At 35.4% G+C, this 16,173-nt stretch overlaps 1 protein-coding gene across 1 annotated transcript; it reads right to left on the reverse strand.

The window, feature by feature from the left end:
• Positions 1-3,680: 3,680 nt before the first annotated feature.
• igfn1.3 (immunoglobulin like and fibronectin type III domain containing 1, tandem duplicate 3) lies at positions 3,681-13,385 on the reverse strand. The gene is made up of 23 exons (XM_015052637.1): positions 13,294-13,385; positions 12,960-13,082; positions 12,745-12,881; positions 12,561-12,660; positions 12,454-12,495; positions 12,343-12,388; positions 11,728-11,911; positions 11,506-11,619; positions 11,239-11,401; positions 10,824-11,096; positions 9,379-9,852; positions 9,166-9,290; positions 8,941-9,082; positions 8,503-8,796; positions 8,115-8,411; positions 7,855-8,034; positions 7,632-7,760; positions 7,229-7,537; positions 7,065-7,150; positions 6,262-6,454; positions 5,799-6,095; positions 4,545-4,871; positions 3,681-4,454 (listed from the first exon to the last, which is right to left on the reverse strand). The coding sequence occupies exons 1-23, from the start codon at positions 13,343-13,345 to the stop codon at positions 4,450-4,452; spliced, it is 4,092 nt and encodes a 1,363-aa protein (XP_014908123.1). The 5' UTR covers positions 13,346-13,385; the 3' UTR covers positions 3,681-4,449.
• Between the last annotated feature and the right edge of the window lie 2,788 nt (positions 13,386-16,173).

Below are 16,173 nucleotides of genomic sequence, written 5' to 3' on the forward strand. Positions count from 1 at the left end.
GGAAAAAAGATAAGGGATAATTTTAGACCAGTGGTTCTTAACCTTTCTTGAGGTACCGAACCCACCAGTTTCATCAGCGCATACACTGAACCCCTCTGTAGTGATAAATAAAATATGATTTCCCCCCCCAAATTCAAGACATGGGGGTGACCGAACAAGAGCCTAATTGGGTCACCCCATGATCACTAAGTCTTCTTAAAAGGTAGAGTCTCTGAGAACAGTTCTTCAAAATATAGTCAGTGTTTTCAGCAAAGTTGAGCTGACTGTCCAGGAACGACCCAAATTTGCCACAGTTTCAACAGGTTGGCCATCGAGAGAAACTGGAACCACTTTAAGGTCTTGTTTAGACAATTTAATTAGTTCTACATTCTTAAGAGAATGAAAAATTAATAATAAATAATAAAGACTTTGCAGTATTCTGATTTAGTAATGTAATTATTAGTTGTGTTACCAGCCCCACGCCACTAGAGGCAGTAGCAACCCCTAAAAGATGCGACTAAGGAGCAGATTTAGAAGTACACAGAAAGCGACGATGAGCTTTGCTGAAGAAATTAAAGACACAAGTTCAAATCCATGCTGAGAGTGGAACTCCTTCAATCAGTGCTCCTCCGTAGCTCTGATTGGTTCAGCAATGTAACGTGATCCTCTGCAGCAAGTAATGGCAAAGCAGGGAGAGTCATCACGACTTTACACAAGTGTGTCTTTACCTCTGCGGCAGAGGCTCCGCCAAACCCCTGAGACCGACTCACCGAACCCCTGGGGTTCGACCGACCCCAGGTTAAGAACCACTGTTTTAGACAGAGCAGACTAACCAGGGCTGGAGAGAATGCATGCTTCACAATCTACCCTTGTTCAACTGGGGGCCATGGCCTCCAGTAAATACATCTTCATTTTTGCTTGACAACAAAGTTTCCCTGTACTTGGCACTTTGAGATAATCTGAGGTGGGAGTCTTCAGAATCCAATCCCTAGTTTCTAACCAGCTTTACAGACATAGACAATGCTTGTGAAGTTGATGAAACTAATATGGATTAAACTGTTACTTTAGTTCAAAATGATACACAACTTATAAATGTACATTTTAATAACATCTTTAAGTAAAATTTAATTTTTGCTATTATGATGACAGGTGGGAGATTAATAGTAATTTGTGTCACAATTTGTTTTCCTCTACAGCTTGTACTTCCTCCTGTCGTTGCTCAGTGTTACCACCATCCTGCAAAGACATGTGATATTCTAGGGTTTCAACAGTATGGGGTCACGAGAAGATAAGTTAGCCATTCACATGATAGGTCAGATGCTGAGTAAAACTCTGAACCTCTCACCCTAAGCATCTTAATATGCTTGTAAATCATAGTTGACAACATGACATGAAACATGGTGTGCAACAAATTTTAACCTTTCTGTTCACATCTTCTGATATTTTGAGGCATACTTGATACTTCAGCTTCAATTCTCAGTGTTTATTTTTTTCCAATACAACTTATGTTCTCATTTTTTTTTTTTTTGTTCTATGAAGCTCATATGTACTACAATCCTAATAGCTTTACGTGTGAATATATATGTTTAAATATACATTTTCCTGACTTACTTCATATGTAATACTGGTAATGAAAAGCTAAATGTATTAAATTCAGTAGCACTTTGAAACCTGACCTTTAAGATAATTTCATCATTTAACATTTGTTTTGACTACTTGGATTTGATTTTGTTGAAAGTCTACATTACTATTGCTGTGAGAGGGTTGTGTAATGTTTATTTTTTAATCCTAAATAGCTTTATGTGGTTGTTGCTGGCTGCTGATCTTAAGGCAACCAGCTGCTTCTGTGACCAATGCTGCTCCCAGCAGGAGTCCATATCCTCACAGATACTCAGACCAAGCTGAAATTATTTAATGCAAGGCACAGCTGAAGGCAATTTACAAAAGCTTATGGGTATCTTTAAAGAGGCTGATTAGAGCAGGAAAAGTTAAAGTTGTGAGTTCTGCATAATTTGTAATATTAGATTCAAATATTGTGTAGATCATTGGGGACTGAAAAAAGCAGACACTGAATAATTGCTCCAATAGAAGCATCTATATTAAGATTTTGGTTATGCAAAAAGAAGTAGAAATTAGTCTAAATATTCTGTATCATACATCATGTGATAACTGTAACGCACAGTACGAATTAAAGTATGATTAGTGTTGCTCAAACATAACGCTTTGCACTGGGATTTAAATTTTTCTTAAATCTTGAAGGTATTAAATACCATTAAACTTTATATTTAACTTTCTAACTCTTTTTTATTTATTTATTTTTTCTTTTTTTTTTGTTTTTAAATATTGAATCACACTCAGAGCTGTGGGGGAGAGTCAAGAGACAGTAGGGACCTAATTTTTAATTTTTCAAACTTTGAGGCATGAAGCAACAGTACAATAAAGCATGTACAAATTTTAATTAAACTTTTCCAATTATTTTTTTAATTGGCAGAGCGCTTTCTCATAAAAGGCAAGTATGAGTCTCGTTGTTGAAATTATGTTTGTAGGAAAATCTCTGGGAGTACATACACATTTAATTGCATGGTTTATTTTGTCAAATGTCAATGTTAATACAACTAGGCCAGATTAGTCATGGAGATTCTAGCAGGATTTGGATTAGAAGTAATCTTTTAGTTCTGGATTCATTTTATATAGAGAAGTATTTTCAAACCAGTGAGTCTTTGTTTTTTGTCTGTCTTGTCAAACCTCTGGTTTGTATCAGAGAAAAGTGGTTTGCGCTGCTTGGTTCTGCTGAAAAACGGGAGACATTCCTTTCCACTCCATCCATTCTCAGTTTGAGGAGTTGATGAAGTTTTAAAACATTTGGAAAGTAAACATTCCGTCTTGGAACATCTTTGCTGAAAAGAAGAGATTGTTGCACAGTCCATATCTCAATGCAATCAACTGGGTTTCCATAGATTAAAAACCTTGTACCAAATGAATTTAACTGAAATATAGTAAAACTATGATTTAATTAGTCTGCTTTGAATTAAAATTGTCTATACAATTGGATTAAGTTGATTATGTACATAAATTGGATCTGCTGTAAGTGTAGCACCTTGAGATAACACACTTTGCAAATTTTATTTAATTAAACTAAATTAAACCCCATAGAGAAACGGGAGAGAGATATAAAGATGAATGAGGCTTTACAACCTCAAAGATTTTGAGTTTAAGATGAAAAATAAAATTGTCAGTTACCAGAGTAATCATTCAAAGGAGCTTTTGATTACTGTAAATCAAATGGAGGTTTAAACTTTAATTATTCAGAGGTGTATATACTTTTCAAAATATTTTTGACTTGTATATTGTTCATAAATCCCCATAGTTTCTTTGTCAACTTGTAAAGATGAGCACTTATAAGCTCATATTTTTCATTAAAATAAAGTATAGTCTAAAATGCTTGGAATATTTGAAGAAAATCTGAAAATTGATTTTGGAGAAATATACTTTTTTTCCACCCTGGTCACCTAGAGGTGTTTTTCTATTTCAAAAGTCTTCAGGAGATGAACTTTGAACTTTGAACCACCATTCTTGTCTTAGTAACTGAACGATGCTCAGCTGGTAGGGAATATTTCAAGCTATGTGACAAAAGGAAGAACAGCTGCTCTGACTCATCAGAATACGATGTGTGTGACTTCATATTTTCACCTTTTATATTTTTTATTTCAACAGGTCATTGCGCTCAAATGTCCTATATTCTGGTTGATGAAAACATGGAGAAAACAAGCTAACATGAGTAAAAGTGCTGGTAATAAAGGATCATATACTTCAAATTTTACTTATTTCACAAAAATTAAATGAATTTTAACTGAAGGAAAACACATTTCACAGAATACTAAAACACATCATCAACAACAAAGACACTAAGCTATGTTTGGCTTGCTGAAAAGCTTAGCCAGGGGCGTCAAACTCCACTGTACTGCAGTGTTTAGATGTGCCACAGGTACAAAACACTGGAATGAAATGGCTTAATTACCTCCTCCTTGTGTAGATGCGTTCTCCAGAGCCGTGCTGATAACCTAGTTATTCTATTCAGGTGTGGTGCAGCAGAGGCACATCTAAAAGTTGCAGAGCAGTGGCCTTCCAGGACTGGAGTTTGACACCTGTGGCTTAGACTGTTGCCAGATGGTAACATTTGTTCTTAATAGCATTACATATTGGTGAGAGTGATTGTCAAATATTCTGTTGTCTTTGTCTTCAGGTCCACTCCAAGTAGAATTTCTTGAATTTAACGCTACTAGTTTTATGTGATTTTAATTTTTATTTTTCAGTGCTACAGTTTTATTTTATCAGACTTGATTTAATTACATTACATTGTTTCACACTTAAAATAGAATCAACAATGTTGACAGACTTCAAACTGATGAATTTTCTCCATTGATTTTGATGCAGCGGGGCTCTATAGAAGGTCAGAACTGCTCCAGCATGTTAATCTAATAGAGCAAAAGAAGAGAACAATGATTTATGTTTTTCATTGGTGTTAAATTTTGTAACATTTTATATTTAGTTTTTTTTTTTTTTACCTTTCACGTCAAGTTTTGTTGAGCACTCTACTCTCCCCAGATAATTTTCTGCAACAACAGTGTAATCCCCACTGTCTTTAGGCCCAACATTGAGTATTAGCATGGAGCAGACTCCACAGGTGTTGGTGATGTAGTAGTTAGTGTTGGTGTTGAGGCTGATGTTATTTTTGTACCAGGTAACATGGGGTCTGGGGTTTCCTGTCACAGCACAACTCATGTAGCACTCGTATCTTTGAGGACTTTGGTGCATTTTTAGAGGAACAGAAAATGATGGAGATGTCTCAAGGGTATAGGTCTTGGAATCTTGAAGTTTCAAAAAGAATTTCTCTGAAAAAACACAAGAAAAATTGTTATAGCCCATAATGACTGTCTATTTAATAACTTAATTATTTTTAGTTATCTGCTTGTGAAAATAACATTAAGAATCCATACTAAAATAAATTATTTTTTACTTTTTTAAATGTATTATTTTGTAAAGGTTATGCTAATTTGCAGTTCCAAATTTATCTGCATTGCTGATGAACGGTCACTTATGTGGCGAAGCACAGTTATTGCAGCATGTTACTTAACCAGAAAATATCCAGATGTTGTCCTTCAGATATGATTTTACTATGAAATGATTCCTTGTGAATTTCAAGATGTAAATTCACAATGAATCAATGTGCATGTGACTATTAAGAGGACACAACTTTACTTGATGAGTAAACACTAATTCATCCAGTCTTTTGTTGAATCTAAAGCTGTGCAAGAAGGATAAATGAAATAAATGCCTCTTCATATTAATAAAATACCTCTTAAGGTGCCACATTGTAACAAAGATTTAGATTTTCTTTTCATTTGGATTTTTATCTGACATTTTATGTATTGTAATCTGGAGATCTACAGTTTACAAACAATACTGTATCCATATTTATTTTTACCTTGAGTACCTAATGTGGTCATTCATAAAGTTTTCATACATGCATCAAATAATGTAATTAACATTAATGTTAATGTTCATGGGATGGAAGAAGAAGCTTTTGCACTAAGATGTGGCAGATTTCTGCAGAGGTCAATCCAAATATTTTATACTAACATAAAAAAATGGTTTATTAATGAAAACTACATGTATCTGACAATATGTCAAAGATTTGAAAATGGCTTATAATTTCCTTTTTATTTTTGACTTAGTTCTGCATAGTTCATTAAAAAGAATGTACTTTTAACAAATCAGTTCTTAAATCACAGATTTGCTTCAAAGTTGTTAAAACTTGCCTTTCTTTTTGTTTACTTCCCAGATTGGTGACTCAGACGCTGCAGAAAGCCCCATGTCATTCTTGGCATAGATCCTGAACTTGTACTGCCTTCCGGGCATAATATTGACAGCAGTGAACCTGTTGTTGAAGAGATGTTCAGCCACAGTATGCCAAGTGTGTTTAACAGAATCATGCTTGTCGACCACGTAGTGCAGTCTGTCATCCTTCTTCTCATCTGGAGATGCAGTCCATGAAATGGTCACTGTTCCCGGCACATTTTCCTCAAGTTCTATAGGGCCTGGAGGCTTAGGATCATCTACAGAAAGGTAAGAAATCATTCTGATATTTACTCTAAAGTAGAGCAACATGAAAAATGGCAAATACTCAACACTAGGCATTATTTCTGATCACAGAAATGATCATTTTATAAAAAGATAAAGGAAAAAAATTAACTGACTTGATATCTCAGCTTTTCTCTGTACCTGTGACTCTTATTTCAACACTGGAAGTCTCCTGACCAACAAGGTTCTTGACAACAATTGTATAGATTCCAGTGTCATGGCGCTCCGATGAGGGTATCATTAGCTGTGATGATGTGTCTGTGTTGCTCACTGTTACATATTTGGGTAGAGGCAAGCCATCCTTGAGCCATGTGATCACTGGCATTGGAGAAGCCTGTCAAAAAAAACAGGAGAAGCAGTTAAAAATGGTAATTCATGTGTCTGTAAAGTAAAGTTTTGTAAAAAAAAAAAAAAAAAAAAGAAGCAAAGCTTTTTTGTAAAGAAAAAAAGATTGATTATCATCGATCAGCTTCCAGTGTTGAAAGAACTCGTTCACTCAAGCATAAGTATGTAAATGAGTAGAGGTTCACATTTTAGTGATTCCTTATGGTTCAGTTTGAATGCCTGAGCTTCAAACAAGGTGCAAAAGACAGAGAATGCATCCATGTCATTAGCTATTGCTAGCTTAATGATTGCTATTCTCTGTTGTTTATTTGCAATACACCGTTTTTTGTTGTAATGAAAAACGTGTTGATACACGTGTTGCAGTGTGCAACAAAAATTATGAAATTTACTCCCAGTCCAATCATTTTGCATTAATGTTAACCAGCAGACCATTTTTATGGGTTAGAAAAGTTGTTGGAATGTTCAGTATAAATAGTGAAGATGTTTTGTTTTCTCTCAGCACTGGTATTAGGAGAATCACACAAGACACTGAATCATAAATAGGTTTTTGATTTTAACAACATGCTAGACTGATGTTCATTTAATCAAGAAAACAGTACCTTAAAGTTGAAGTTGATTCGAACTGAGTTCCCTGCCTTCACAACCATAAAGTTCTTCATTTTTTTGTCAGTGAAATGAGGTCTAACTGTCAAGATGAGAAAATATTTTAGACACTGATTGTCTGTAAAATTTTAAAGCAGTTTTGTAATTTTCAGTGACTCACCTGGTGGCGGCATTGCAATGATGTAGTTGTTTAACTCTTGAGGCTCACCGTCTCCACCTTCATTGGTGGCCACAACTCTTACCCAGTACATTGCCATTGACTTAAGACCCACAATAGTAAATGTGGTCACAACAATGGGGCTCGTGTTACATCGGCCCCATTCAGGGCTTTCAGCTGGTCGTAATTCCACAAAGTATCCCTTAGCCTCATCTTGGACACCTTCTTCTTCTACTGGTTTGGTCCAGCTCAACGATAAGGTGGAGTAGGTCGAGTCCATCACCTTCAGGTCAGTAACTTTACCAGGAGGTTCTGTATGTGTAATCAGTTCCACAGTTACACATTGAGAGGTTTGTGATCTCAGAAATCTTAAAACTATTTTTTTTCCCCCAAAGTTATTACTTACTTTTTGGATCTCTGGCAATCACAAATTCTGAGGGTTGACTTGTGTCTCCAACTCCGGACATATTGATAGCTGATACTCTGAACTCGTACTCTATACCTTCAACAACATCCTTTACTGCATATTGTTTTGCTGTTGAGATGAAACACTTTAATGTGTTAAATGGAATTTGTTTCTTTTTTAGGACTTGGAAAAAACAAAATTAGCAATATTGGAACAGCCTGACCTTTGATGGGCTCATCTGGTGGGTTGACCGTGCCCCACAGATTACTCCCATTCTTGCGTTTCTCCACATTGTAACCCAAAATGTTTGCTCCTCCTGTATTTGCCGGTGCAGTCCAAGCGAGATTTATACAGTCCTTGAAAGCACTGACAATTCTTGGTGTTGAGGGAGGTCCAGGATATGCTAAAGAAATCATAAAGCGTGCCACAGATGTAAAGATTTTTGCCCAACCACACTGTATTTCCAGTCTTGTGAAAACTTACCCTTTGTTCCAGCCTGGATGTCATCAGTCTCTATCATGTCACTAATGCCTTGTTCAGTTTCAGCCCTGATATGGTAGCAGTATTTTCTGCCATGATCTACATCTGTGTCCCTGTACTTGGGCTCTGGACCAATCTTACCCAACTTTTGCCAGCTGTTGCGTCCAATTTGCTGGCGCTCCATAATGTAGTTGGTTACAGGGCAACCGCCACTATCTTTGGGAGGTCTCCATTTGAACTCGATGCAAGATGAAGAGCTTTCAATGACATCGACAGGGCTTTGTGGTGGTGTTGGCTTAGCTGTATTAAGAAATTTACAATATGGATCTGATATTTGTACTGTGAAGTGTTTACAACATAATTTTTTTTAGAATGTGGTGGCAAACCTTACCTAGGACAATGAGTTTTGTGATGGCTTCAATCATTCCACATTCATTTTTAATTTTCATCTTAATTTCTCCAGTTGTTCTGCGTTGGCACTTGGTTAGGATTAGGCGGCTATGGGAGGAAGACTTCTCAATCTTAATATTGCTCTCCTCCATTAGCTCTTCCCCATCATTGTACCACTGGATTTTCATTGGTTCACGTCCAACAAATGTTAGCTTAAAGGATGCATCTTTTCCAGCTTTGATTATTACAGGTTTCATAAACTCAGCAAGGTCATCAGGATTGATTCTTGGAGGATCTAGGTCAGGGAAAAACAGTGTTTATAATTATGTCCTAACAAAATTCACTGAGCTATGCTTTAATTTTTAACTGTGCCATTTTAGTTGAACAACCCTTCAACATAGCTTAAGTAGTGTGGATGACTTCAGAGAGATTATATTACCTTCAACATTCAACATAGCTTCTGTTTTACGCCCATCAGCTTCACATTTATATTTTCCAGCATCCTCTTCTTTACAGTTTTTAATAACTAGTTTCCGATAAGACCCCTCTTTAATAATATCAATGTCCTCTGTTGCTGTTATCTGAAATTGATGTAATGTAAATCTTTTACCATCACAGGCGATGAAGGTGAAGTTATTCCTTAATGAGTTTAAATAATCTTTACCTCTTTTCCATCTTTGTACCAGGTTGCGTCATAGTCCTCGCTGCTTAGCTTACATAGCAGTTCTGCATCATTTCCTATCACTGCAGTTACGTCTGAGAGTCCACCAGTAAAATAAACTCCTGGGTCTGAAATAAATACATCATAACCTTTGGACATGGTATACAATATGGCCAGCAATACTCAGAATAAATATAGCTCCTTAATGCACCTCACCAGTTACAGTTTCAGGGACAAGTGGGCCTCTTCTCTCTCTTTGTCTTTTCTCTTGAACATATTCTTTCTCTTCAACAACAACCTCCTTCTCTTTTGCAGAATCTGGTGCAGGTTCTTCTGGTTTTCCTTCCTTCACTTTTTCTTCTACAACTATTGGTTTAGAATCTGCTACCACTTCTGCTTTTGTCTCTGGCTTTATTTCTGCTTGTTTCTTTGGTTGAGGTTCAGTTTTAGGTGTGGCATCTACCTCTGGGATTTCTACAGGTTCTGGTTCTTCAGCTGCTGCTGCTGCCGCTGCCGCCTCTGCTGCCTCTTCCTCTGCCTTTTCCTTTGCTTTTGCAATCAGCTCATCTCGTTCTTTTTGTAACTTCGCCTGCTGCTCCCGAGCAACTTTGAGAACATCGTCTCCACCACCGCCTGCACAAGTTGTCTTGCGAGCTTTCTTTTTTCCAACCATACTTGGATCCTTGTTATCTATTTAAGAATAAAAAGTGGAAAGAAAATGTTTGCTTTATCAACTCTTGTAATATTTTTAGGAAACTTAGTATACTGCTAAACATGGATAGTTACTGATGTATTAACTGTTCTAACAATCAAACCAAAAATGAAGTGATGAATAACTGTCGAGGAGACACTCTACTCCAGCTATGGATGTTAATAAAGTGGTCTGTTCAAGTTGTGCAGATAGGAGTAAACATCATCTATGATAATCATGTGGAGACCTGTTCTAACAGAAATAAATACTGTCAATCAACTAGAAGAAGACATCCTCCATAGTCTTCTGCTTGTCTACGATGAAGTTGGTGGGGAGTAACATGAAAAACCCTGACCTCCCTCTCTCTAACAGCAGACTCCAGCTTATTTTAGGATATCTCAACCAGATGATGGAACTTTTTATTGTATCTCCTAGGTTAAAACCAGTCATTGTGTAGAGCAGGCTCATTTCAGGCATATGTGTTTGGGATTTTGTTCTCCAATTATATACAATATCTCATGACCATTGGTGAGAATTGGAACACAGACAGAATAAATTGAAAGTAATCTTGAAGTTTTTGATTTTCTCTACCCTGACGGACCAGAGCACTGACTAAATCATATAAAAATAGGCACAGTTCAATCTTCAATCTTTCATTCTCCACAGTTAAGCCAAAAAGACTGACCCCTGGTCCAGAAGGAATAATCCACTGGTTTCTTGTTGAGACTCATGGCTTCAGACTCAGAGAAGCTGACTCTGAAGTAAATATATATTTATTGCTTAATCCGATACTATTATAGTTTTGAAAAACTTTTTTGACAACCCTTGTCTTATCACAAAACATTAGTTAATTTGCAATAACATATTACTGATTATTAATGCTTATATATGATGGAAAGTGTAGATTTTAATGCTATAAACTTGAACAAGATAAACTTCCAATGCACCATTGAACATAATTTTTCCATACTTTCTACTATGAGCCAGGCACTGCAGGATTTAAGTCCAGCCACAGCTGAATAAATTCCTTTGTCCAGTAGCAGGCAATCTTTCACCATTAAAGTGTGAATTAGCATGTCGTCCGATACGGTAACATCATATTTATCTCCGTGCTCCACTGGGTTGTTTTTCCCCATCCAACAGATTTTTTTCATTGGATGTGAAAGCACACACTGGAACACAGCATCCTCTCTTTCCTCTGCGTTCACATCTTGAATTTTAACCAAAAAGTCCACATCTGGAACTAGACAAAGCAAAAAAAAAAAAAAAAAAGTATACATGTATATATTTAACATGAGAAAAATCCAATATTTGTAGAAATTATTTAATAATTGAACAAAAGCCTTAAGAAATAGAAATAAATATTCAGTTGTTTATCCTCTTACTTTTTAATTCAGTTGAGAATATCTTGACTCCATCGATTTCCACTTGATATAATCCTGCATCCTCAGGATTAACTCCATTTATGCTGAACACAAACTTCTTTCCTACTCTTTTAAGTCCATGTTTTACCTCTGTTTCAGCATCAAAAGGAATCATAACTCCATCCTGTTGTAACAAGACGGATAATAAAGTTGAATCAATATAATAAACACAATTACTTTCAGAAATTTTCATTTTTCTACTTTCTACTAAAAGAAAAGAACATTCACCTTGAATAGGAAAATTTTGCTTTTGGGGTCTTTCAGTGACATCTCAAGTTCAAACTCTGCTGCACCACTAGGTTTCAGTTCAATGGGCTTGAGGTTACAGAGTTTTTCAACAACCTAAACTCATTTAAATCAAGGAAAAATATATTGACATTTATACAAAAATATTTTTCTTGAGTTGCATATGTGGTTTCTGCAGACAACCACGTATGTGTGAAAACCAACCTTTTCCTGCTCCTGCTCTCTCTCTAACTTCTTCTCATTTAGCTTCTTGAGCAACCAGCAAAAATCGGTAACCCCATATTGTGCACAGATGCTCTCATATTCTCTCTTGTCTGCACTCAACAACAGTTCCCAAAATTGTTCATCGATTTCTAGCTTTTTCTCTTCCCTCGACTCAAAGTCCACCCTCAAAAGGGGAACAAACAAACATTTCAATTCAATTCAGTTTGTTTATATAGCACCAAGTCACAACACATTATGCCAAAGCACTTTACAAAAAAAGTCAGTTCAGTCAAGTCTTTCAGACAGACACCTGTTGAAGTACCTACATTTCAAATTGAAACGTTATTTGAAATAGTGGTTACGAAATAGTGCTCTTAAGTTCAGTTGACTATTGAAATTGGTTAAAAAGTTTTCTAAGGAAATCCAGCAGATTGCATCAAGTCAGGGACTTGCAGCATTCATTCCTCCTGGATGAGCACTTTGCGACAATGAATAATTGTTATCTTTGTTAAAAAAAAAAAAAAATAGTAAATACATGAAATACTGGTTAGTTGTGAAAAACAAAACACGGACTAAAGGACAAAATATATATTTGGAAATTTGTTTTCCACTTACGTGCTCCTCAAGTTCCTTTTGAAGTCTTCTGGTAACTCTCGAATTGCTAAAACAACAAGCAGCTGAGTTATGCTTATTTTTGTTAAAGGGTCAGAAAAGTGGTCTGTTTACCTGTTCTGGATTCTTTCATCGCTTTACTCTTCTTGTAGCCAACTAAATTAAGAAAATTTGAGTCATATTATAATTTTCGGTCTTTGAGAAAAGACATAGCATCTTACCTTCAATGACATTGAGAGTAACGGTTACAACTGCTTTTCCAAACTCATTTCTGGCATAACATTTGTAGGTATCTGCTTGATCTGCACATACATCAGGCATCTATCAAGAAATCCAAAGTTTCTCTTTTTTGAAAAAGAAAATTGTACAGTTTGTCATCCTTTAAACAATGAAAATGGGAAATACCTGAAGCTGATGTTCACCAGAAATTGAATCAAATGTAAACTTGTATCTTTCCTCATCGATCTCCCCATTGTTTCTCATCCAAGTCACAACTGGTGTTGGATTACCAGTAACTATTGCTCTGAAAAAGGCCATTTTTCCTACAAGCATGGTAGAAAGAATTAAAAACTTGCATAGTAGATTATGTCACAAAGACAAGGAAACTAAGCAAATTTTACCTTCTTGAATTGTGAGCGCGATAGGTTTCCGAGTGAAATCAGGGGTGCTCATGCCATCTGATAATACTTCCACATACTGAGTGATCATAACTCCAGGCACCCGTGACTTCTTTTTAATTTTCACTGCCATTCAATAAAAAAATAAAAGAAAATAAAAGAAAAGAAATAATCTGTACAATTTGATAAAGAAAGGAAATTAAGGATAGCATTGATAATTTCCATACTGTTAAAGTACCATAGTCTGAACTGTCCTTTTATAGGTTTAATCAAGGTTCTTAACATGTAATTTAGTTGGATACATTTTTTTTAAAAATCCACTTGTTTTTTGACTTACCCTGCCCCGCAGCAGTTGGTTGCTCTTCCTTTGCTTTGCGAATCTTAAACATCTTCACACCAACTTCTCTGTTAATGCAGAATAATCACAATGCACTCTTAAATCACTTAATATGATGTTTTGTGGTTTCCCTGAGTGCTATTTGTATAGCAATTTGTCTCAATTTTCTTGAGTGAATGCCTGGGTTATTTGCTTTGTACATACCATATTACTCAATTTCATTGAGTTCTGAAACTGGTCACTGTCTTTAAAATAATTTATGTGCTCCAGATGGTCTAAATATATTCTGGGTATCGCTTGTCATTGTGGAAACTGGAGGTTTATGGTTGGATGTGTTTTTAGAAAACGCAGTGTTGGTGGGAGTGTTGGTATCAATACTCTATTGTATAGATTAAATAGGCAATAGGCTAAAAATATATAAAATATAAGATGTACATTATTATGTGAAAATAAATGGTGTATTTAGACTTGTGCCATGATGGCCTGTAGTTCACTTAGGCAGTCTTTATTTTACTATTCAAGAAACTATCAACAGACTTACTTAGTAAGAGGAAAGTCTTGTTTTTTTTTAATTAGTTTTTGAATTGGAAAAAAATAATATTTTACCTACTTTAAAAGTTCCTTTTTATTATAGATATTTCTATTTTTGCATTTCCAATTTTTTATATTGACCATTAGGCATCAGAATAAGTCACTGAAATATATGTTAAACTATATTGTCAGATTTCTGTAACTATCACATTGATCACATTAGATCAATTTGAAAAATCTTTAAATCATAGCATCACACTGACAAATTCATAACTGGAAAAGGTATAATGTTTTTAATCATGTAACTTTATGGATATTAGTTTGATGTGGATTATATGTTTTTCCTATTAAAACAGCTGTGCTATGGCCTTATTTATTTTTTCATTTTCTTCTCCAGCCCAAAAAGAACATCTTACTAACTACCTATGCACAATAACAATTTAAAGAGACAAAGTTAGATTGAAAGAGCCAAGCAGAGTTCTCATGTCACTAAAGTAGATACATATGTTAAAATTGTAGAAGTCCAAATACAGGGCTATTGCATATAAAGAAAAAAAAAAAACTTCTACCACTGGTGTTTTTTTTTTTTTTTTTTACTTTAACCATTTTTTAACCAAGTTAATTTATGAAAACATGCACAAAAAAAGCTTTAGAAATACACAGATCACATCTGGTTTGATGTAGAAATCCAGTCACCTGCTACAAATAATAGATCTTACTGTAAATGTACTTACTTTTTTTTTTATTTTTTACGTTGGCTGCTTTTCTCTGCAGTCTGGTGCCAGCCAAGGTCCAGTGGATTCCTGAGTGTGAGTTCTGCCTTTTAAGAGGCCATAAAGGCACTCAGAGATCCTGAGAGCAACCCAACCCACTGCCTTTTTACAGTGGTACATAGAGATAGGTTTACTTGCATATGCCACCTTACCATAAAGTGCTATAGGTTACAGGTTCAGAAAGGGTAACATCTGAGAAACAACAGCAGAAAATATCTGCAATCAGTCTCAAAACTGGGAATCATAGCTTTAGGACAGCTGCAGGATGCCATCGGATAGTGTAGAAAGGTAGTTCTCCTAGGTAGTTTTTCATTCTTATGGGTAGAATACACATGAAGCCTCTATCATGCTTTTCCCACATTACTTAAGAGGTAAGAGTTTTTATTTATTTTGCTGATTGGAATTTGATAAGAAATGTCAGTATTGAAATATAATGAAGTTGCTGAAAGACTATCATAAAAACTGAGCTATAATTTTTATTTTATTTATTTTTTTTATGAAAAGCAAACTATGCAAATAAACCAGAGCATATTTTTTGTAGCTTCAACTTGCATTCAGGTCTTGCATCCAGAAATTTTCATGTTTTTAGTTGTTTGGGATGTTTACCTTTCCTTCTTCCATGACACTTACGAAGGGATGTTGAACAATTCAAAAACATGAACAGTCACAACATGAGAATGGTAGACATACATTATTCAGACAAACTTTAATGAAGCTTGACATGTGGGATGAATTTTGAGGCACGTTATATAAAGACTTGTTACATGCGTCATGGATGTACGTTTTAGTGAATCAGTTTTAATACTTCTGCATAATGTATTTTTTATGTCTAAAGTTCTTGACTAACTCATTGTTCAGTTTTAAAAAGTTGCATCAAAACGCAACATTCAATATTTATTAATACTTTTCACACAAATTGGCATATGAATAGCATAGTAATTGCTTAAAACTCCAACCTTGCATGCACAAACATGAACATTTTCACAATGACCTACTAACATCTAGTGTTATCTAATAGTAATGTTTAATTGAAGTTCAACATACTTTCAAATTCTAAAACAGTTCCTGTTTTCACTCCTCCCAAGAGGGCTCATTTTCTCCTACTGAGTTCCCACTGTGAAAGGTTAATGTTTAGGAGTAAAGGATTCAAAACTTGTCAGCATGTGGGAGCCCCTTAAAGCCCCAAGGAGCCTGATGTTTGCTCAGAACCTATCCCGTATGACTAGATTATAGCAAAAGCAAAACCCCGCAAAACAAACAACTTTTTACGTATTAATCCTTTTTTTTTTTCTTTTTTAGTTTTTCTGTTGCTTTGCCTTTGCACCATATTTCATAACAGTTGACATAATACTTGGGTAAACTCACAACAGAATACAGGCAACCAAAACAAAGTCTGAAAATAAAATGATGGCAACCATCTATGTTGCAGAACAACCTAATGGGAAACAGCAGAAAATTGTATCACCTTCATGTTAAAATCATTAATTCAGGCATTCACAGTAGAATCAAATCAATAAATCTTTTCAGGTACTCAAATGGGAAATAGTTAAACTAAATATATAATTTGTATTTTGTA

This window comes from Poecilia latipinna, unplaced genomic scaffold (assembly GCF_001443285.1).
Source record: "Poecilia latipinna isolate Pla-1442-1.1 unplaced genomic scaffold, P_latipinna-1.0 Scaffold1123, whole genome shotgun sequence".
In the NCBI taxonomy this organism is placed as follows: domain Eukaryota; kingdom Metazoa; phylum Chordata; class Actinopteri; order Cyprinodontiformes; family Poeciliidae; genus Poecilia; species Poecilia latipinna.

Excerpts from the sequence above, each read along its gene's own strand:
- igfn1.3 (XM_015052637.1), bottom strand. The coding sequence starts at position 13,345 with ATGTTTAAGATTCGCAAAGCAAAGGAAGAGCAACCAACTGCTGCGGGG. Across the intron at positions 12,389-12,453 it reads GATGAAAGAATCCAGAACAG|CAATTCGAGAGTTACCAGAA; the intron begins GTAAACAGACCA and ends TTGTTGTTTTAG. Across the intron at positions 11,620-11,727 it reads GAGAGCAGGAGCAGGAAAAG|GTTGTTGAAAAACTCTGTAA; the intron begins GTTGGTTTTCAC and ends AAATGAGTTTAG.